Source organism: Papio anubis, chromosome X, assembly GCF_008728515.1.
Source record: "Papio anubis isolate 15944 chromosome X, Panubis1.0, whole genome shotgun sequence".
In the NCBI taxonomy this organism is placed as follows: Eukaryota; Metazoa; Chordata; class Mammalia; order Primates; family Cercopithecidae; genus Papio; species Papio anubis.
In genome coordinates this window covers 86861001-86884298 of record NC_044996.1, presented here as the reverse complement: position 1 = coordinate 86884298, position 23298 = coordinate 86861001, and the positions used below count along the sequence as shown (strand labels likewise).

The following is a 23298-nucleotide window of genomic DNA, read 5'->3' as shown; positions in this document are numbered from 1 at the left end:
GAATATGATTTACCCTTGTTTTATTTTTACCTTATTGGCCACTGCTTCTCAGTCTCTATAGATAAATCTCTCATTCTCTATGGAACTTTTATCTAATTGTTAAGAACCTCAGAATTTGTCCAGGGCCCTTTTAAAAATCTGCGTTCTCTCCTAGATGATTACAACCTGTCTTGGAACTTTAAATATCATAAGTATGAGGAAGACTCCAAAATGTATATGTCCAACAAGATCTTCTCTCCTGAGCTCCAGGCTTTCATATCTAGTTGTCTTCCTGGCATCCCCTCTAATAATATATCTATTGGGCAGCTCACTTTCAATACATCCAAATGGAAGTCTTGATTTTTCCCTCTTCAAACCTGAGCTTATGCCAGTCTCCCCACCTTAGCCAAAGTGTCACCATCTACCCAGTATTGCAAACCAAAAACCTAAAGTTATCTGGAATTTATTCATTTTTTCCCCTCATACTCCACATCCAATCCATCGTCAAGCTCTGTTATTTCTATCTCTAAAATATATCTCAAGTCTTTTTACTTCTGTCCATCATCTTTACTGTTCTTTTACTGTTCTTCCAGTCCAAGTCACCATCATCTTTCCCCTGTCTTACTACAACAGTTTTTACCTTTTGTCCCCTTTGAATCTATTTACCACATAGCAGGCTGAGTTGTCTTTTAAAAAGGTAAATCGGATCAGTTTATTCTCCTGCTTAAAAATCCATCAATTCCCACCCCTCTCTCCCTGTAGTTCATAGAACAAATCCAGATTGTCTTACTATGGCCTTCAAGGCTTTATGTGACCCGGCTTCTGTCAAATTTGTCTCCTATCACTCTCCCTCTTTCTCTCTAGGTTTCAGCCTCATTGCGCTTCTAGTTCCTGTGACACTACATGCCAGTTCAATCTTTTGGACTTCTGTACTTTCTGTTTTCTGTGCCTGGAATACTTTCCCCCTACCTCTTACATGGCTGGCTCTCCTTAAGCCTTTAGGCCTTAATTTAAATACCTTCTCCTTGGAGAAGCCTTCCTTATCTAAACTCCCATTCCTCCCTCAGAGTTATCCTATCCCTTCACTTTCTTTCTTTTAGAGCATTTATCACCATCTGTATTAGCACATTTACTTACCGGATTTACTTGTTCATTGAATAGAAATGAGGGCATGAAATCTGTCCATCTTGTTCACTGCTATGGAATCAGTGCTTAACATACTATACCTGGAACATTGTAGGCACACATATTTATTGATTTTATGAATAAATAAAAATAGATAGTAATGTATGTACCAAATATTGCTTTGTAAAGATAAGAGTTTATAATATACACATTAGTCTTAGGCCTCCAATATTTAGAATTATAGTAATTGTGTCCTTTCAGTATTTATCCTTTTTCACTACTGCACTCCACTCACTGGAGAATCAAGGGTTTGAATTTTTATCCCAGCTCAGCCACTAACTTTGTGACTTTGGGAGTTCCTTCCATTCCCTGGGGCTATATCTTCTCATCAGTAAAATGAGACTGTTGGAGGAAATAATCCTTACAATTATTAATGCCAACTCTGATATCTATGGATCAGTGATTTTTTAACACTCTTAGGTACACAATTAGTATGTTCATTTTATGACTGGAGAACCTGAGTAACAGATAAGCTGGGACATGACTTTCTCTTCATTTTGCTCATGGCTCTCTACCAGAGTGGAGAACTGGTGCCTGGGTAGGTACCAGATAGGCTTCTGGGAGATCACAGGACTTCAAGAGAGTGAACACAGAGATTGTGGAAACCCCTTTTCCAGATTTCTATTGTCCTGTCCTGAATTCTTACTGGCTTCCAGGCCCTGTGCTAAGTACTTTCCTTAGACAAATTTATCACATCTTTGTAACAAACTTGTCAGCCCTATTCACAGATAAAAAAACTGTCAGGGCACAGAACATTGAATAATCTGCCCAAGTAAGTGGCAAAGTCAATAACTGAATACAATCCAAGTTGTTCTGACCTCAAAGATTATGTCCTACCAACTATATTATATCTCCTCTAACTACTCATATGGTTCTAGGCAAATAGGTGCTCAAGAAATAATGACCAGATTCAACAGCATCTGTTTACACTTCTGGGATCAACACCGGTTTTTGTTTGTTTGTTTGTTTTTTTGTTTTTTGTTTTTTGTTTTTTGTTTGCAGGAGTCTCTAGGCACTTGTTTTTTTGCAGGAGTCCCTAGACTCTATATTAACACTGGCCTATTTGCATCCAGATCCATTCTCCCTCTTCTGAAAATTACATTTCTTAGATTTCCTTGCTTTCTCACTTATTTTGTCCAGTGGGAGACATGTAAAGGAGATTGGTGGCTAGGAGGAAGGGAGAACCCAGGGTATTTCTCCCACCTCCTGTATCACAGAAGTATTTTCTGGTGGTAGCTGTTTTCCTCCATGGCTCCAGCTCCTCTTGAACAACTCCTCCATTCATGGTACCTGCTTCCAATAGGCTGTCCAACCCGTGATTTTAGCTTCTGCATGACGTCATCTGTTATCCATCCATCCCTACGAGTGGTAGCAGCTTTCTGTGTTTGTTAAATGCTAGGTTGCTGCACCATCCTCTGTTTGACTTTTTAGCTCTGCAAGTGTAATGCATTAAATGCTCACAGTTTAAAAGACCTAGGGTGGTTTTTGTTTTCCTGATTGGACCATGACTGATACAGATACTTTCTACAATTCCAGGGCTACTCACATCACATAAATTGGTTTATATACTTCAGAGTACATATTACAATCTCTAAATATTTTGCTTGTTTATGTATTTATTGTCTCCCTCTTCTCTAAGTAGATTGTAAGGTCCATGAGGAACTTTGTCTTGTATCCTGAGCATCTGTCCCAATGCCTGGCACATAGGGGCTAAATGATAATGTCAAATGAATGCATCCATCAAAAAATTCCAAGTGTTTATTGGGTATTTACTATGTGCCAGTCACCATTGTAGAAGATACAGAAATGAGTAATTCATTGCCACTGCTTCAAAAAACCATAATGCCATTTAAGTGAAAGGGGATAGTAAAATGTTCATATGACCATTGTGTTAGTTTGCTAGGGCTGTGCCATAACAAAATACCACAGACTGGGTGGCTTAAACAACAGAAATTGATTTTCTTATAGTCCTGGAGGCCAGAAGTCTGAGAACAAGTTATCAGTGGGGTTGGGCCTTCTGAGGCCTCTCTCCTTGGCTTGATTTGTAGATAACTGTCTTCTACGAGTCCTCAGATTCTGAGGCACTGGGAAGGACTTCAACACATAAATTTTGGGGGAAAACAATTCAGCCCGTAACAACCAGGAAATAAAAAGATCATTTTTAATTGAGAGAGCAAAATCATAGTGCTACAGGAATCAAATGAAAGATGACAAAATCAGGGCCTGGACGTATTCCTGGAAAGCTTTCTAAAGGTGGTGTGCCTGGTGCCAGATCTTAAACAGTCATGACAATTTGAATGGGATGGTTGGCAGGGGAGGTGCATCCAAGATACTCAGCATGAGAGAAGGCCCAGAGATGGGAAAGTGAGAGAAAATTGTGGAATCACTGATGCCTGGGTTACGAGACTTGGGAGGGAAGTTGAAAGGTCACCCAGGGCAACCTCCCATTTAATTCAGGAATCCCTTGCCAAAGGGTCATTCAGCTTCTGCTTGTATACCTCCCATGATGGGGTGCTCATTAAGGTACTGCTTCTATCTTTAGCCAGCTCTGCCTGGACAAAACAACAGGTTAGATGAAGTGCAGAAGTTGTGCTAAAAAGAAGAGGACAAATGAAGTTGTATGTGTAACAGGCCAGTGATGTCTTCATGCCAATTATCTCCAGGAACTTTTTTCTAATATCATACTTTGGGTGCAACCTCTGTTTTCACAATTCTGTCTTTGCCTGACCTGCTCTTCTAGTCAGGAGCCTTGGATTCTTGTCTTGTTAGGCTGTGCTACTTTGAGCAGATGTCTTTCAGTCTCTGGGCTTCAGTGTTCAAGTCTGTAACAGTGGCCAATTAAGAATCCCTGTTGCGTCCATCTCAGAGTTACTGTGAGGACTATAAGGGATAATAACAGATGTCAGTGTGACTGACAAAGTCAATTTTTAGCCTAAGCAAAGGTACCAGCCTGTGTTGTATTCCCCAGAGTTGGGGGAATCCTAAAGAGGCGGGCGGTTTCTCCGTTTGCCTGTTTTGCTGATGTACATTCAACTCATTCTCAGCAAAATAAGCAAATGGAAAATTTGTCCATCAACAAGCTACCTTTCATGTTCCTAAAGGTATGAAGGAGAAGCCTGGAGTGGTGTGTATGTGAGAGAGAGGGAGAGATAGTCGAAAGACGCTTGGAAAGCTGCAGAGGGTAAAGTCGAGGGTTTATCTTTTTATTATTATTATTATTATTATTATTATTATTATTATTATTAATGTGACCTTACGCCCCATCCCTCTTCCAAACCTCCATTTATTTATCTGTAAAATGGAGATACTAATGCCTGCCTCTACAGGGTTGTTCTGAGAAGTGAAAGTAATGCAGATGAAAGCTCTAAGAGAGTACACAAAGAGAGAAGACCCTAGGGGAGTATGCAGAGGGAGGGCGGGGGAGGGAGGCGTTAGAGTGCTGGCATGGCTCCATTGGGGCAGGATCTTATTATTCTGGAGATTGGCCCAACACCTCTGGTAACTTTGGAAAGGACTTTCCGCTGACTCGACACAATTGGGAAGCCCCACAATAAACAGCATCTAACTCCAGCGCAGCGGGAGGCAGGCAGAGGTAGCAGCTGCCTTCTTCTGGGCGGGCGGAGGCTATTCGCCCCCATCCTCTCCCTGCATCCCACCCCCACAGTTCTCAAGCCTTGGTGGGGGACAAAGGCAGCCCATTGGGAACCCCCACACTGGCACCTCTCCCTGCCAAGACCTCTAGGAGCAGCAGGGCGGAGAGACAGAGCCTGCCGGTTGGCATGGAACAACCTGACTGAAGGCGAGGTCCGGGGCGGAGGGGATTGGGCTGTAGGGTTGTGGAGGAGGGGAGGCGGAGGGGGCGCTGGGGCTCTCGCTTGCTTCAGCCCAGCCCTCCTAGTCAGCCCGCGACAACTCGCGCCAGCTCCGGGGCCTCAGAGAAGCCGGACTTCGCAAGCACCATGCAGTGGATAAGGGGAGGATCGGGAATGGTGAGTGCATGTAGCCTTGGCTTCCCTTGCTTGAGCCTCTCAGTCCCCCAGCCCCACCTCCAGTTCCCCCAAGGAGCCACAACGCAGTGAGCACCCTGGCCTCTGCCCACCGCCCTAGCCGCCGTCCTTGAGACACCAGTGAGCTTGCTGTGGCCATTTTAGAAGTCCCTGCTCGCCCGCCTGCCCAGGAAACCCCCCTCCCATCCCCCTCCACTTCTCTATCTCCCTCTGAGATTAAGGTGGAATAGGGGTGGGGGCCAGATGATGTTCCCAGGAACATCCCAGGGGTCACTTGGGAGGCCAGAGAGGGAAGGGGGATGGCAGAGGGCTTCTCTGGAAGCAGTGAAGCTCGCAGGAGGCTGACAAGCTGGCACGGGGTTGTGGGGGGGGGGGGAGGGGACAGTCACAAAGCCTGGAATTGTGGAGGGGGCGTTATGGGAGAGCTGCATGACTCCCCCCGCCCCCCGCCCTCAGCTAGATTTCCTGCAACTCCTTCCCCTGGTCAGCCCCAGGGCATGAGGGCCAGAGAGACACTTTCTCTCTCAGGAAGCTGCCTGAGGGGGCCCTGAAGCCCTTCCTTGTCTGGGCTGGGGTCACCCTGTCCACACTTGGGGCTTTGTCAAGGAGAGACAACTGCAGAAACCCACATTCTGGAAATGGGTTTGGGCCACAGTCAGTTAACAGAGCTCTTCTCTCCCTCTCAAGGAGTGTGTGCTTGTGTGTTTGTTTAGTATAATCCTCCAACAGTTCATTTTATGCCATGGTGTTCCCTTCTCCACCTGGAGACCTTGGAATGACTTCCTTTTGCAGAGAGGAAGTGGTGGCTGCATTTTGATGCCTCTCTGACTTAGCCAGGAGCAGCTTAAGCCTGCTTAGGGCCTCTGGGGAGTGGGAGGCCACCATGACTTTGTCCTCAGCTGGGAGGCATAAGCAAAAGGGCCTTAGAGGGCAGTTAGGTTGGGTCAGCAGGCACTGATGGCAATACAGCCCACACTTCTACACTGCCACCCATGACACACAGATGAAGGAAAGTAGCCTGAAGTGGTTGGGCAAAAACTGATATTTAACTCCTTTTTTGCTTTCATTGTGGAAGGGAGGAGGGAATCTGGTGTGGGCTAGGACTATATTCAGAGCACCTGTCCTCTTCCCTTCCTCAGAGTTTTGTTAGATCTCTGTTTCAGTGGCTCTTAAGGGCATCCAGTTCATATGCCTATGTACCAGGGTTTCAAGAGACCCTTCCTCTCAGACCTCCCTACTTCCCTGAGGTCCCGTTAAAGCTACATCAAATGTTTGTAGAACCAGAAAAGATTAGAGCAGGTAAAGACCTTAGAGTCCTTGCTGTCCAACCAGGAAAGCTGGGATCCAGAGAGTGGGAGAGACTTGCTCAGGGCCACAAACTCCTTGGAGGCAAAGCTGAGTCTAGCACTTGAGTCTCCTCACTGTCAGTCCTTCCCGACTGCTCCACCAATCATCTGTTCGAATGGTGCTGAAAGAGACAGAAAGGAACAGGGTCATGATCTTGGGAAAGGACTTTGTTCAGGATGATCTAGTGCCATTAAATTTACCTGAAAGCCGGGCACGGTGGCCCACGCCTGTAATCCCAGCACTTTGGGCGGGCGAGGCGGGTGGATCACCTGAGGTCAGGAGCTCAAGATGAGCCTAACATGGAGAAACCTCATCTCTACTAAAAAGAGAAAATTAGCTGGGTGTAGCGGCGCATGCCTGAGGCTGAGGCAGGAGAACCACTTGAACCCCGGAGACGGAGGTTACAGTGAGCCGAGATTGTGCCATTGCACTCCAGCCTGAGCAACAAGAGCGAAACTCCATCTCAAAAAAAAAAAAAAAAAAAAAAAAAAAATTGCCTGAAAAAAAACCCATGCCAGTCCTGGCATTTCTGGCAACTGGGAACTGGGTCAGGGTGAGACTTCCTTCCTCTTCCAAATATATTGAAGTATAGGGGCCCAGAGCCACTCATTAACAGCAGGTTAAATTAATGGAGAAATCTGAAATTTTGCCAACTGTGTATGAGAGAGAAAAGGGTCGCAGACATCTTGTGGAGACTACGTAATTAAGGATTGGTTGATGGGGAAAAATCTCATAATATTCTTAGAGGACTGAGGCAGTGAATATTATATGATGAAAGCATTTATTTAGCTCTTTACCAGAATGCAAGAGATGGGAGTAGTAAACTCTATTCTTGCCTGAGAGGCAGGGAACCTCTAAGTTTTGGCCTTGCCACTAATAGAAATCCTTTGGGCCTCAGATTTCTTACCTATTAAATGCGGATGTTAATAATCACCAAAATTCCTTCCAGGTCTTAGATTCTCAGATTCCTAGAAGTATGTATTGGATAAAATTTAACTAGTAGCTCATTGCAAACAAATAGGGATTGTGTATCTAGCCACCATTTTATAATGTGGCTAGTTGAAAGGTCTTTGCTCCTTGTTCTTTAATTTGCAAGGTGCCCGAAGTACAAACTGAGCTTTTTATAACAGTGAGATTTCTTTTTAGAACATTTGACTGTAGTAACTTATTTCAAGTGTTACATGTAAATCATGGTCCTTGAACATAAAACATTGTTCAAGATTTTACAGAATAAAATCTGTCTCATAGATAGAGGATGTTAAACTGTGAGTTCACACTGGATGGTAAATTGTTATTTATTCATGGCTTCTTCCTGCAATGCCAGTTTGTGCTGGATTAGCCAGTATGCCTAAAGTGGAAAGAACACTGTTCTCAGAGTAACATATCTGAGGTTTAGGACCTGGCTTTTACATTTCTCAGTCCTGAAACTATTACCAGTTGTCAAACCTACATTATTCTCAGTATTCTCTTACATAAAATGGGGATAAAGTGCCTTTTTATAGGTACTATCGGGTCATTAATTTATTCAACACGAATGTAGAGGATCTACTATGAATTGACACTGATCTAAGTTCAGGGGAGATCACAATGAAAAAAAAAATTCCTCACTTTCATGAAGCTCACATTCTAGTGTTTGGGAGGTTCATTAAACCATAATGGAAATGAATATACACTATGTCAGGAGATGGTAATCACTAGGAATAAAAATAAAACTTGTTAAGAGAATAGAGAGACATGGGAAGTTGGATGGTATCCATCAAAGCCTCACTAGTTAAGGAACATTTGAGCAAAGATGTGAAGGAAGTGCAGGAACAAACTCTGTGTATATGTTTAGGAGAAGAGGATTTTAGGCATAAGGAACATCCAGAAAGAACACAACTGGTTTGTTTAAAGAAGAGCAAGGAGACCAGTGTCCTTGGGATAAAGAATTACTATGTGAAAGAGGGATAGATGAAGTCAGAGAGAAAACAGCCACTTTTATAGGGCATTATTCTGACTGAAATTGGGAGCCATTGAAAGGTTTAGAAGAGATAAGGGACATGATCTGACTTAAATTTTAACAGGAGACTAAATTGTAGTGGTACAAGGATGAGAACTGTGAGGAAGCCCAGGTTAGAAGTGATGGTTGCTTGGATCAGGGTGATAATGGTAGAGATGAGGTCTATATGAAATGACTGACATCATTGTCTATAGATGATAACGTGTCTTTCTCCTTTCTGATCACCTGCTTGGACCCTCAGATAGCTAAGAGTGGGGCCTGAAAGAACATAGAGTGGGTGTATACATGGAGGGGCATTTCATATCTAAGTCAATGTTCGAGTGATCTGTTTTTGGTCTTCTGACCATGGTAGGGCTAACTGAGACTTGGTTCTATGTGGATTACCAATAAATTAATATCTTGCTTTCTGGGATTCTGGAGAAGAAGTTTAAGTGTATTATTAGCACCTCAAGGTTGTGGTATACCTACTGTTTATCTGTAATATCTGGAATGGATAATTTTTATAGTCTTCTATATGAAAAAATTATTTTCAGTAATCATCAGTACTATTTATTATTTTCTTGATTTGTTATTTAATTTTCAATTACCAAGGAAAACAATACATTTTAATGGTAAACATATTCAAATTCAAAATTTATCTCATGTATAAACTACAATGTGCACTCTCTAAACAGAAGTATTACACCTTTCAGTTTTCATTGTTTCACTGTTTTAGATTTTAAGCACACATAAAACTACAATTGGTCACAGGAATGACAGAATTGAAGTGACCCACATTCTGTTTCTTTGTCTTTATAATCACTACGTTATTATTGTTTACTTTCAACCTACTATGTAAATGCTGAAACATATAGTACCAGAGGGATTACAGACACAAAACTGACCTAAAGCTCTCTTGAATGATTTTGAACCTTTACAAACTGAAATGAGCTGAACGAACACTTGTAGTTACAACTGTGTGCGTCATGGACCAATGATGTAACTGGGAGTTCTCTGAGTCAACTTCCATGTAGAATAAAGTGTCGATTAAAGGATAAATAAAAAGATGCTAATTTCAAGCTTCATATATATTATTAAAAGTCAATAGTAACCACAACAATTGTTTAAAACTTTGACCAACCAAATTTTGTTTTGTTTTGTTTTTGTTGTTATTGTTGTTGTTCGTTTGTTGTTTTAAGGAAGGAATGTTTTATTTCTAATGTTGTTTAAAATTGCTGGTACATGGTGATAGAAAACACTTTGACTTTTAGTCTTAAAAAATTTTTTCTGTAGCTAGTGTACTCTTATTGCCTGCACCCTGGGTTGTCTGCTCCCATTGCCACATCTTTGGTGTGCCACCACTCTGGATAAGAATATGGAATTGTGGACCAATTCCATGCCAAATGCCATATGAACTGTGTAAGAGTCATATATGACTCTGTGGCAATCTCTCCAGATGGAAGGACCAACTGCAAGGCTTAACAGCTGATTTTACTTTATTCAGCTATGAATAACAGAAGAATATCTATACTGACTTAAAACACACAGGTTTTATTTTTTCACATAAAAAAATCAGGAAACAGGCATACCTACCTGAGCCACTATGGCAGCTTCAGGAAGTTTTTAGAGACTTTTCTCCTCTATCATCCATAGCACTTGGCTTCCATTATTCATAGTCCAAGATGAGTGCTAAAGCTCAAGAAAATCTATTAACATCCACAATTTCAGAAGGCAAAAAAGAAGGAAAAGTTCTTGACCCCTCTTTTTTAAGAAGTCTTCCTAGAAGTCCTATTTAATACTTCTACTTATGTTTCATTGAAGAACTGTGTCACATGGCTACTGCTAGCTGCACGGGAAGCTAGGAAATGCAGTTATATAAACTAGGTGGCAAGTGTACACCTAAAATTTGGGAATGGTGTTTCTAATACAGAGGAAGAAGGGAAGAATGATGTTTTTGGGAGATAACCGAAAGTCATTGTCATGATTAGTTGAACTGTATGCCTGCGATTGTAGAAACACAGAATCTAAGGGCTTGTACTCAGCTTTGGACTGTGGGCCAAAGCCTGATAGATGTTGCTAATAGTAAAAATGCTGCCATCAATCTTGTGAAGGATCAATAAAGACTTGACATATCCTAGTCCTCCTATGCTTCCTACTAGTAACAATCTTTTTGTGAAACTAGATGGATGGTTATATGGTTTTGCTGTGTCCCCACCCCCTTCTCATCTTGAATTGTAGTTCCCATAATCCCCATGTGTCATGGGAAGGACCTGGTGGAAGGTAATCAAATCATGGGGTCAGTTACCCTCATGCTGTTCTCATGATAGTAAGTGAGTTCTCAAAAGATCTGATGGTTTTATAAAGGGCAGTTCCCCTGCACAGGCTCTCTTGTCTGCCACCATGTAAGATGTGCCCGTGCTCCTCCTTCGCCTTCTGCCATGATCGTGAGGCCTCCCCACCCATGTGGAACTGTGAGTCCATTAAACCTATTTTTTCTTTACAAATTACCCAGTATCTGGTATTTCTTCATAGCAATATGAAAATGATCTAATACAGTAAATTGGTACCAGTAGAGTGGGATACTGCTATTAAGACACCCCAAAATGTGGAAGCAACTTTGGAACTGGGTAATGGGCAGAGGTTGGAACACCTTGCAGGGCTCAGAAGAAGACAGAAAGATGTGGAAAAGTTTGGAGCTTCCTAGAGAATGGTTTAGGCCTTAGGTTTAGGGCCTGGCTTTTACATTTCTCAGTCCTGAAACTATTACCAATTGTCAAACCTACTTTATTCTCAGTATTCTCTTACATTAAATGGGGATAAAGTGCCTTTTTATAGGTACTTTTGGGTTATTAATTTATTCAACACAAATGTAGAGGATCTACTATGAATTGACACTGATCAACGACTGAAGGGTTTTGACCAAAAAGTCCAGGCTGAGGTGGTCTCAGATGGAGATGAGGAACTTATTGAGAACTGGAGCAAAGGTGATTCTTGCTATACTTTAGCAAAGAGACTGGCAGCATTTTGCCCCTGCCATAGAGATCTGTGGAACTTTGAACTTGAGAGAGATGATTTAGGGTATCTGGTGGAAGAAATTTCAAAGCAGCAAAGCATTCAAGAGAAGACTTGGGTGCCCTTAAAAGCATTCTGTTTTATTAATTCACAAAGATATGGTTTGGAATTAGAACTTATGTTTAAAAGGGAAGCAGAGCATAAAAGTTTGGAAAATTTGCAGCCTGGCAATGCAATAGAAAACAAAAACCCATTTTCTGGGGGAGAAATTGAAGCTGGCTGCAGAAATTTGCATAAGTAACAAGGAGCCAAATGTTAATTGCCAAGACAATGAGGAAAATGTCTGCAGGGCATGTCAGAGGGCTTCACAGCAGCCCTTCCCATCAAATGCCTGGAGGTCTAGGAGGAAAAAATGGTTTCATGGGCCAGCCCAGGGCCTTGCTGCTTTGTAAGGTCTTGGGACTTGGTGCCCTGCATCTCAGCTGTGGCTAAATGGGGCCAATGTAGAGCTCAGACCATTGCTTCAGCGGGTACAAGCCCCAAGCCTTGGCAGGTTATACATGATGTTGGGCCTGTGGGTGCACACGAGTCAAGAATTGAGGTTTGGGAACCTCTGCCTAGATTTCAGAGGATGTATGGAAATGCCTGGATATCCAGGAAGGAGTTCAGTGCAGGAGTGGAGCCCTCATGGAGAACCTCTGCTCAGGCAGTGTGGAAGGGAAATGTGGGGTTGGAGCTCCCACACAGAGTCCCCACTGGGGTACTGCCTAGTAAAGTTGTAAGAAGAGGGCCACTGTCCTCCAGACCCCAGAATGATAGATTCGACAGCTTGCACTGTGTGCCTGGAAAAGCCACAGACAATGCCAGCCATGAAGGCAGCCTGGAGGGGGCTGTACCCTGCAAAGCTAGAGGGGCAGATTTGCCCCAGCTTGTGGGAGTCCACCCACAGAGTGGACCTGATGTGAGACATGGAGTCAAAGGAGATTATTTTGGAGCTTTAAGATTTGACTGCTTCACTGGATTCTGGACTTGCATGGAACCTGTAACTCCTTCATTTTGGTCAATTTATCCCATTTGGAACAGGCGTATTTACCCAATGTCTTTGTATCTAGGCATCTTTATGTCTATAATTTCATTGTATCTAAGAAGTAACTAACTTGCTTTTTATTTTCCAGGCTCATAGGCAGAAGGGACTTGCCTTTTCTCAGATGAGACTTTGGACTTGGACTTTTGAGTTAATGCTGGAGTGAATTAAGACTTTGGGGGACTGTTGGAAGAGCATGATTGTGTTCTGAAATGTGAAGACATGAGATTTCAGAGGGGCCAGTGGTGGAATGTTATGGTTTGGCTGTGTCCCCACCCAAATCTCATCTTTAATTGTAGTTCCCATAATCCCCATGTGTCATGGAAGGGACCTGGGGAGGTAATTGAATCATGGGGACAGTCACCTTCATGCTGTTCTTGTGATAGTGCCTGAGTTCTCACAAGATCTGATGGTTTTATAAGGGGCTTTTTATTCTCTTTGCTCTACACTTCTCCTTGCTGCCTCCATGTGAAGAAGGATGTGTTTGCTTCCCCTTCTGCCATAATCATGTTTCCTGAGGCCTCCCCAGCCAATGCTAAACTGTGAGTCAATTACACTTCTTTCATTTATAAATTGCCCAGTCTCAGGTATGTCTTTATTAGCAGTATGAGAATGGGCTAATACATGACATGCTTCATGGAGATAGGGGATGCAAAATAGAGCAGTGTTTCTGGATGATTTAGGGGAAGGAGATGACTAGTACAGTAGTATAGTCTCAGCCCTGATGAGTTTCAGATGCTTGGACAGTCTTACATTGTGGATATCTAATAGGCAGTTGGTGATCAGATATTGAGCTCAGAAGGGATTGGGAGGCATTGATGACAGTTGAAGTTCTGAGGGTAGATGAACTACCTAGCATTTAAAAGTGCTGTACAGCCTGGGAAAGTGAGAGGTAGGAGCAGAACTTGAACCTCCTTTTTTAATTCTCCTAACCTAGAACAGACCCAGTCCACTGTTATCTACTTTCTAAAATTTACATGTCAGCACTATTGTTTCAGGCTTTACTTTCTGCAGTACTTGTGTTGCTTCTGGAGTGCCTGACCTATAATGTCCAAGTTGGATGACCTTGGGGATAATCTAGCTCAACTCCTTAGATCAGGGGTCAACAAACTGTATAGCCTGCTGACCAAATCTAGCCAGCAAGCTAAGAATGATTTTTACATTTTTAAATTGCTAGGAAAATATCAAATGAAGAATAGTGTTTGGTGGTACAAGTATATGAAATTATAATGAAATTCAAATTTCAGCATCCATAAATAAACTTTCATTGGAACACAGCCATGCCCATTCATTTGCTTATTGTGTGTGGCTGCCTTTGTTATACAAAAGCAGAGTGGAGTAGTTGTGACAGAGACCATATGGCCCCCAAAGCTTAAAAAATTCAGTATTTGGCCCTTTACAGAAAAGGTTTGCAGACTCCTGGCTCCGAGCCCTAGGGTTACCATGGCAGTGCTTTGGGGAGGGGGAGAAAGGAGCAGGAAGGAGTGTGGATCTCTCACCTCTGGTCTACAGCACCTGGGCTTTTGCTTTATACATTGGATTGTTGCTTAAGATTTCGGAAAAAGGGGGTTTTTCTTATCCTGTATTCCCTCCATCCCCCACACAAAATGTTTGAATACTACTCATTTTATAGATTGTGAACACTGAAGTTCAGAAAAGGAGAGTGCTTTACCCAAGACCATGCAGCTGCTCAGTCACTGGAATAAGAACCCACAGATCTGAATTCTCCATTGAGTGTGCTTCTTCTGTGAGGTAAATTTAGTAGGGCCAAGGGAAGGGAAGCTCACCTGTTATGCATGTGCCAGTTATATTAAATGTTATCCCAATCAATCCTCACATTAACCCCTACAAAATTAGCCCCTTAATGTCTACATGTGTTTATGTGTTAGTTTATAAATCCATGCAACAGATATTCACTGAGCATCTACTATGTGTCAGGTACTCTTCTATCCACTGGAGATGTGGCAGGGAACAAAACAAAAAAATGTCTCTATCTTCCCAGAATTCATAGCCTAGTCCAGCTTGGAAACAGGAATAGACAGCTTAGGCATCTCTCTCAGGGTTAAACAAAGGGCAACATAAGATTTCAAATCCAAATCTATTTGTTTGCAAAAGGCCTACTCTTTGCACAACCCACTTATCCACCCATGACCCATCTACTCCTCGTTCCTCTATGTGCCTCTCATTCACCCACTGATCCACTCACCTATACACACATCCTCTCATTCACCCATCAATTCCTCCACCTATCCATCCATCCATCTATCCATCTGTTCATCTATCCAATTTATTTATTGATCATTTACAAATTGCTGGGTGCCGGGGATACTGTCTCAGTATCACTAGCTTTTACTCTTCTGCCTTGGCTCTGGCCACTTATTGTTTGTGTGGTCCTGGGCATCCCACTTGACTCCTTAGTATCCTTATCTTTAAAGGTGGGAAGATAGTAGTGCATACCTATTTCATAGCATAGTTGTAAGGATGAAATGAGTGAATACATGCAAAACACCTCGAACAATGCCTGATACAGAGTAAAAGTCATATAAATATTTGTTGTTATTATTTTGCATTTCCTTCAGAGTCAGAGCCCATTCTAGTTGGTTCAGAAACACAGCTTTATTTTATTACTGACTAATCATGTTGCATTCCTCAGGGTCCTTTCAAGTTAATCTGGGAAATAAATTTATGTCAATACTAAAGAAGTCAATTATGTTTCCTCTCCCATGTAATAGATTCATCACAAATATTATGTCTTTATCCTGAATAGTTAATACATGTGTAGAGTATAAAACTCAGAGTAGGGAAGGTAATGTGGTGAAAAATAAGTCTCCCTTCTTCCCTTCATCCTGTTACCTGGTCCTTTTCCCCAGGAGCAGCCCCAGATATCAGGCTCTTAGGTGTTCATGCTGGGATATTCTGAGCTTTCATGAGCATATACCTAAGTACACAGAAACACACACACACTTTCTTCATGCATATAGTAGCATATTCTTACATTGTTATAGTTAGCTATTTTTTAATTAACAATATGTCTTGGAGATTATTATATATCAGTACAAGTAGAGAGCCTTCCTTTTGTATGGCTACATAGGATTCCATTGTGTCCTCTGTTGATGGTGAATTGGGTTGTCTCCAGTCATTAGACATGATGAACAAGGCTGAAAATGGATGTTTAGCTAGAAGCTATGATTTCTGAGGCACTGTACTGGACGGAGGTGTGGGAGAGTCAAAGGAAGATGTGGCTTATGTCTTCAAGGAGCTTAGGATTGAGTAGGGGGGAAATAAAGACAGGCTGGACTAAATGCTTCAGGAATGTATAAAGAAGATAATGGAAGAAAATAGGGGAGCAAGAATGTGGTGGGTGAGGGGTTCAGGGTATTGAGTAGGGCTTCCAAGAGACGGTGTTTAAATATACTTTTTATTTTATTTTTTATTTTTATTTTTTTCTTCTAATTTTTATTTCAGGTTCAAGGAGTATGTGTACCAGTTTGTTATATGGGCAAATTGTGTGTCATGGGGTTTGATGTATAGATTATTTCTTCACCTAGGTAATAAGCATATTACTCGATAGGTAGTTTTTCAGTCCTCACCCTCCTCACATCCTTCACCCTCAAGTAGGCCTCAATGTCTATTGTTCCATTCTTTGTGTCCATGTGTACTCAGTGTTTATCTCACACTTGTAAGTCAGAACATGCAGTACTTGGTTTTCTGTTTCTGTGTTAATTCGCTTAGGATAATGACCTCCAGCTCCATCCATGTTGCCACAAAGACCATGTTCTTGCCTTTTTATGGCTCTGTAGTATTCCATGGTGTATATGTACCATATTTTCTTTATCCAATCCACTGTCATGGGCATCTAGGTTGATTTTATGTCTTTGCTATTGTGAATAGTGCTGTGATGAACATACATGTGCATATATCTTTATGGTAGAATGATTTATATTCCTTTGGCTATATACCCAGTAATGGGATTGCTAGGTTAAATAGTATCTCTGTTTTAAGTTCTTTGAGAAATCTCCAAACTGCTTTCCACAGTGGCTTATCTAGTTTACATTCCCAACAGTATATAAGTGTTGCCTTTTCTCTGCAACCTCATTAGCATTTGTTATTTTTTGACTTCTTAATAATAGGTATTCTGACTGGTGTGCGATGGTATCTCATTGTGGTTTTGATTTGCATTTCTCTAGTGATTAATTATGTTGAATATTTTTTCATATGCTTGTTGGTCACATGTATGTCTTCTTTTGAGAAATGTCTGTTCATGTCCTTTGCTCATTTTTTAATGAGGTTGTATTTTTTTTGCTTGTTGATTTGTATGAGTTCCTTGTAGATTCTGGATATTAGAAATTTGTTAGATACATAGTTTGTAAACATTTTCTCCCATTCTGTAGGTTGTCTGTTTACTCTGTTTCTTTTGCTGTGCAGAAGCTCTTTAGTTTAATTAGGTTGCATATGCCAATTTTTTTTGTTGTTGTTGCAATTGCTGTTGGTGTCTTTGTCATGAAATCTTTTCCAGGGCCTATGTCCAGAATAGTGTTTTCTATGTTATCTTCTAGGGTTTTTATATAAACTGCATTTTTACAGCCTTTCACATGGCACAGTTGCTTGGGATGGGGAGTAGGCATGGTAGGTGAAGCATGAGATGTTTCAAGCAGAGGGTACAACATAAGATAAAGAATCAAGACATTAAAGGAATCATAAGTTCTGGAAAAGTACATTAGTGTTCTGGTGTGGCTGGAGCCTGTAATTCTGGAAATGTGTACTGGGGCTAGAACAAGAAGAGCTCAGAAGCTTTGCCTGGTAGAAAGGATAATGACATGATGAAACAAAGTAGTGGAGGATTCGTTTGGTGACACAGGACACCAGCAGAGCGAACTGGAAAAGGAGAGGGGTTGCATTTGACAACCAGAGGCAAATTCCACAGATATTATGATAGGCAATCTCAAATACTCTGATTGAGATGAATGTCTGTTGTAGAAATTTCTTGGGAAAAAAAGTATGATTAAAAGTCAGATGGACCTGGGTTTGAGTCCTGCCTCCACCAGCAGCTGTCACTATATGTCCTTGGTCAAATTGCTAAACCTCTCTGAACTTCAGGATCCTTATCAATTAAATGAGGATAATATCCTGTATTAGTAAAGGTTCTTTAGAGAAATAAAACCAATAGAATGGATGGGTGAATGGATAAGTAGATAGATAGATAGATAGATAGATAGATAGATAGGTAGACAGACAGACAGATAGATAGATAGATAGATATTATAATGGATTTGCTGATGATTATGGAGTCTGAGAAGTCCTAAGATCTGCATTCTGCAAGCTTAAGTCCCAGGAGAGCCAATGTGTAGGTGTAGCCCTAGTATGAAGGCCTGAGAACCAGAAGAACTGATAGTGTGAATGCCAGTCTGAAAGCCGTCAGGCTTGCGACACAAGAAAAATTGATGTTTCAGTCCAAGTCTTAAGGCTAGAAAAAACCAATGTCCCAGCTCAAGCAGTCAGGCAGGAGGAATTCCCTTTTACTAGGCCTTTTTGTTCTATTCATATCTTCAACTGATTGGATGGGAGCTCATCCACATTGTGGAGGGCAATCTTCTTTACTTTGTCTACTAATTCAAATGTTAATTGCATCTGGAAAAGTCCTCATAGACACACCCAGAGTAATGTTTGATCAAATATCTGGGCACCCTGTGGCTCAGCCAAGTTGATACATTAAAATTAACTATCACATAGCCTTCGCTTATCTTCCCAGTCTGCTGTGAGAATCAGATGATTGAGTAGGTATAGATGGGAAAGTGCTGTGTGAACTGCACTACTCTGTATCAATGTGGGGAGTAATTATTATTCCTGACAGGACAGAGGAGACACACACTTGGGTGGGCAGAGTATGGTCTTTTCCACTTCCCTGAATTCATACCTTAGAAGATCATACCTTCTCCTCCTCTGAGTGCTAAGAAATCCAATAGGAATTTTATTCACAAGGAACAATCCCTCCTGCCCCAATCCAAGACTTCCTGGATTCTGTGCTGGAGAAAAGACTGAGAAAAACACCAAAAAGTCCTGACATAATGTGAGGAGCTTCTTCTTAAGATATCATTGCTTTGTAAAGTTTTCATATGATGCTGATGTGTGTGTGTGTGTGTGTTAGAATGTGGTTAGTTCTGTAAGTGATTAAGCTGCTAGATGATGGAAACTGGACAGTGGAGGAGAGAAATGCATTTAGCTATCTCTAAAAGATCCTATTGCCATGAGGAGATATACTGTCAAAGGGTCAGCCTAGCACACCAGGGAAATGACATTTCAGCTGAGTCAGTTGTGTAGAGACTTGGGGAAAGATCCTGACACATTTGGATTACAATTTTAAAAAGGAAGAGACAGTGCGGCTTATGGGAAGTTGAGGGGAGCCAGCAGGAATAGCACATGCAAAGGCCTTCAGGTTGAAGCAACTTGGTACACTTGAGAGACAGAAAGAAGGCTAGTGTGACTGACACAGTGAGAGAGCGAGACAAGTGGCATGATAGGAGGGTAGAGAGTAAGGCAGAGACCAGCTCACAAAGAACCTTGTAAGCCCAAGGAAAGTATGAATTGGCTATACTCAGAGTCAGTGTGGTTCAGTGGTCAATAGCACAGACTCTGAAACCATACTCCCGGGTTCAAATTCTGACTGTGTCACTTCTTAGCTATGTGACCTTGAGAATGTTACCGAATCTTTCTGTGCCTCAGTAATGCCCTCTGAAAAGTGAGGAAAATAATGACACTATTCATCCTGTTATTGTGAGGATTAAGTGAGTTAACATGCTCACAGTGTACATGGCAGTACTGGGCACATGGCAAGCATTATTTATTTTAAACACAATAGGAAGTGTTCAAAGGAGTGGAATGATAGGGTCTGCTTTGTGATACAAGAAAAGGACTTTTGCATATGGCCCTGTAGAGAATGGATAGGAGATGGTGAAAGCAGAGATGGTAAGCCCAATTGAGTGGCTGCTGCAAAAATCCATTCAGCTATTTGAGTTGGATAGAGGAGGGAAGACCGACATCCATTTTTGAAATAAAATCAATGGGACTTGCTGGTGAATTAATTCAGAGACATATAAGACAGATGACCCCTAGCTTTCTGGCTCTGCCACAGACCAGCTGTGTAATTTTGAGCAAGTGACTTAACCTGTTTAAGCTTCAGTTTCCGTATTTATTAGTGAGGTTTCTCCAGAGAAACAGAACCAATAAGTTATGTACATACATAGAGAAAGAGAGATTTATTTTAAGGAGTTGACTCACAGAGTTTTGGTGGTGCAAGTCCAAAATCTGCAGGGTAGGTAGGCAGGCTGGAGACCCAGTGAAGAGTTGCAGTAAGAGTCCAAAGGCAGTCTGCTGGCAGAATTCCTTCTTGCTCAGGGAAGGTCAGTCTTTAATTCCATTAAGATCTTCAGGTCAGACATGGTGACTCATGACTGTAATCCCAGCAGTTTGGGAGGCTGAGGCAGGTGGATCACTTGAGGTCAGGAATTAAAGACCAGCCTGGCCAATATGGTGAAACCCTGTATCTACTCAAAATACAAAAATTAGCAGGGCACGGTGGTTCATGCCTGTAATTCCAGCCACTCAGGAGGCTGAGGTATGAGAATCGCTTGAACCTGGGAGGCAGAGGTTGAATTGGGTCGAGATCATGCCACTGCACTCCAGCCTGGATGATGGAATGAGACTCTGTCTCAAAAAATAAAAATAAAAAAAAAATAAGTTCTTCAACTGATTAGATGAAGCCCACCTACATTATGCAGGGTATTCTGGCTTACTCAAAGTCCACCAATTTAAATGTAAATCTCATCTATTAAAATACCTTGACAGAAATATCCAGAATAATCGACCAATTATCTGGGCACTGTGGCTCAGCCAAGTTGACACATAAAATTGATCATCATGCCTTGCCTATGAAACCGGAATAATGATAATATCCAGTCACTGGTACTATTGTTTTGAGTATGAAATATTAATTTAAATGAATAATATTCATTTAAAGCACTTGGTACAGTGTCTTTCATATAGCAAGGGCTCAATTAACGATAGCCTTTACTATTTCAATGTAATAATAATCCTTCACATTCATTTGGTATTTCATATTTTCAAAGTACTTTCACAAGATATACAAATGGTCAACAAATATATGAAAAAATGCTCAATGTGACTAATCATCAGGGAAATGCAAACTAAAACCACAATGAGATACAACCTTACTCAGCCAGAATAGCTATTATTAAAATGTCTACAAACAATAGATGTTGGCATTTATGTGGTGAAAAGGGAACACTTATATACTGCTGGTTGAAATGTACTGTATTAGTTTGTTTTCACGCTGTTGATAAAGACATACTTGAGACTGGGCAATTTGCAAAAGAAAGAGGTTTAATTGGACTTACAGTTTACAGTTTCACATGCCTAGGGAAGCCTCACAATTATGGCAGAAGGCAAGGAGGTGCAAGTTACATTGTATGTGGATAGCAGCAGGCAAAGAGAATGTACCACCAGGGGAAATGTCAGGCACTTATAAAACCATCAGATCTTGTGAGAACTCACTCATTATTATGAGAGCAGTATGGAGGAAACCACGCCCATGATTTAATTATCTCCACCTGGCCCCGCCCTGGACAAGTAGGGATTATTACAATTTAAGGTGAGATTTGGGTGGGGACACAGAGCTAAACCATATTATTCCACCCCTGGTTCCTCCCAAAGTTTATGTTTTTACTTTTTAAAACCAATTTTGCCTTTCCAACAGTCCCCCAAAGCCTTAATTTATTTTAGCATTAACCCAAAAGTTTACATTTTAAAATTTGAGGCAAGGCAAGTCCCTTCCGCCTATGAGCCTGCAAAATTAAAAGCAAGCAGTTACTTTCTAGATACAGTGGGGGTACAGGTATTGGGTAAACACAGTCATTTTAAATGGGAGAAATTGGCCAAAACAAAGGGGCTACAGGCCCCATGCAAGTTTCAAATCCAGTGGAGCAATTAAATTTAAAATTTTTAAAATGATTTCCTTTAACTTTATATTTTACATTCAGGTTACGCTGATGTAAGAGGTGAGTTTTTATGGTTTTGGGCAGCTCCACCCCTGTGGCTTTGCAGGGAACAGCCTCCCTCCTGGCTGCCTTCGCGGTTGGCATTGAGTGTCTGCAGCTTTTTTAGGCACAAGATGCAAGCTGTTAGTGGATTTACCATTTTGGAGTTTGGAGGACAGTGGCCCTCTTCTCACAGCTCCACTAGGTGGTGCCCCAGTAGGGGCTCTGTGTGGGGGCTCGACCCCACATTTTCCTTTCACACTGCCCTAGCAGAGGTTTTTTATGCATCCTGCCTCCCACAGAAAACTTTTGCCTGGGCATCCAGGCATTTTTATATATTTTTTTGAAATTTAGGTAGAGGTTTCTAAACCTTAATTTTTGACTTTTGTGCATCCGTAGGCTTAACACCACATGGGAGTTGCCAGGGCTTGGGCCTTGCATCCTCTGAAGCAACAGCCTGAGCTGTACCTTGGCCCCTTTTATTTATGGCTGGAGTAGCTAGGACACAGGGCACCAAGTCCCTAGATTGAATACAGCAGAGGGACCCTGGGCCCAGCCCAAGAAACAATTTTTTCCTCCTAAACCTCCATGCCTGTGATGGGAGGGTTTGCCATGCCCTGAAGACACTTTCCCCATTGTGTTGGGGATTAACATTTAACTTCTTGTAATTTATGCAAATTTCTGTAGCCTGCTTCAGTTTTTCCTTAGAAAATGAGTTTTTTTTTTTTTCATTGCATTGTTAGGCTGCAAGTTTTTCAAACTTTTATGCTTTGCTTTTCTTATAAAACTGAATGCCTTTAGCAGCACCCAAGTCACATCTTGAATGCTTTGCTGCTTAGACATTTTTTCACCTGATACCATAAATTACTTTTTAAAGTTTAGTTTTAAAAATTTCTAGGGCAGGGGCAAAATGCCGACAGTCTCTTTGCTAAAATATAACAAGAGTTACCTTTGCTTCAGTTACCAACAAGTTCCTTATGTTTATCTGAGACCACCACAGTTGGACTTTATTGTTCATATTGCTATTAGCATTTTGGGCAAAGCCATGTAACAAGTTTTTAGGAAGTTTTTAACTTTCCCACATTTTCCTGTCTTCTTCTGAGCCCTCCAAACTGTTTCAACCTCTGCCTCTTACCCAGTTCCAAAGTTTCTTTCACATTTTGGGGAACTTTTTTAGTAGCACCCCACTGCCAGTACCAATTTACTGTATTTGTTTATTTTCACACTGCTGATAAATACATACCTGAGACTGGGCAATGTACAAAAGAAAGAGTTTTAATTGGACTTACAGTTTCACATGGCTGGGGAGGTCTTACAAGTATGGTGGAAGGCAAGGAGGAGCAAGTTACATGTTAAGTGGATGGTGGCAGGCAAAGAAAAAATGTACCAGCAGGGGAAATGCCAAATGTTTATAAAACCATCAGATCTCATGAGAACTCACTCACTATTACAAAAACCATATGGGGGAGACAGCCCCCATATTTAATTATCTCCACCTGGCCCCTCCCTTAACACGTGCGAATTATTACAATTAAAGGTAAAATTTGCATGGTGACACAGAGTCAAACGATATTATATACATTAGTACAACCTCTATGGAAAACAGTATAGAGATTTCTCAAAGAACCAAAAGTAGATCTTCCATTTGATCCAGCT

General features: G+C 41.5%; 1 protein-coding gene across 2 annotated transcripts in view; it reads left to right on the top strand.

The window, feature by feature from the left end:
• Window positions 1-4728: 4728 nt before the first annotated feature.
• Window positions 4729-23298, top strand: part of ARHGEF9 (Cdc42 guanine nucleotide exchange factor 9) — a 156008-nt gene continuing 137438 nt past the window's right edge. For both annotated transcript variants that reach the window (XM_009199283.3, XM_009199279.3), the window contains exon 1: window positions 4729-5153. In XM_009199283.3, the coding sequence (XP_009197547.1) occupies window positions 5124-5153 (30 nt within the window). In that variant the 5' untranslated portion in view covers window positions 4729-5123. The remainder of the gene's footprint in view (window positions 5154-23298) is intronic.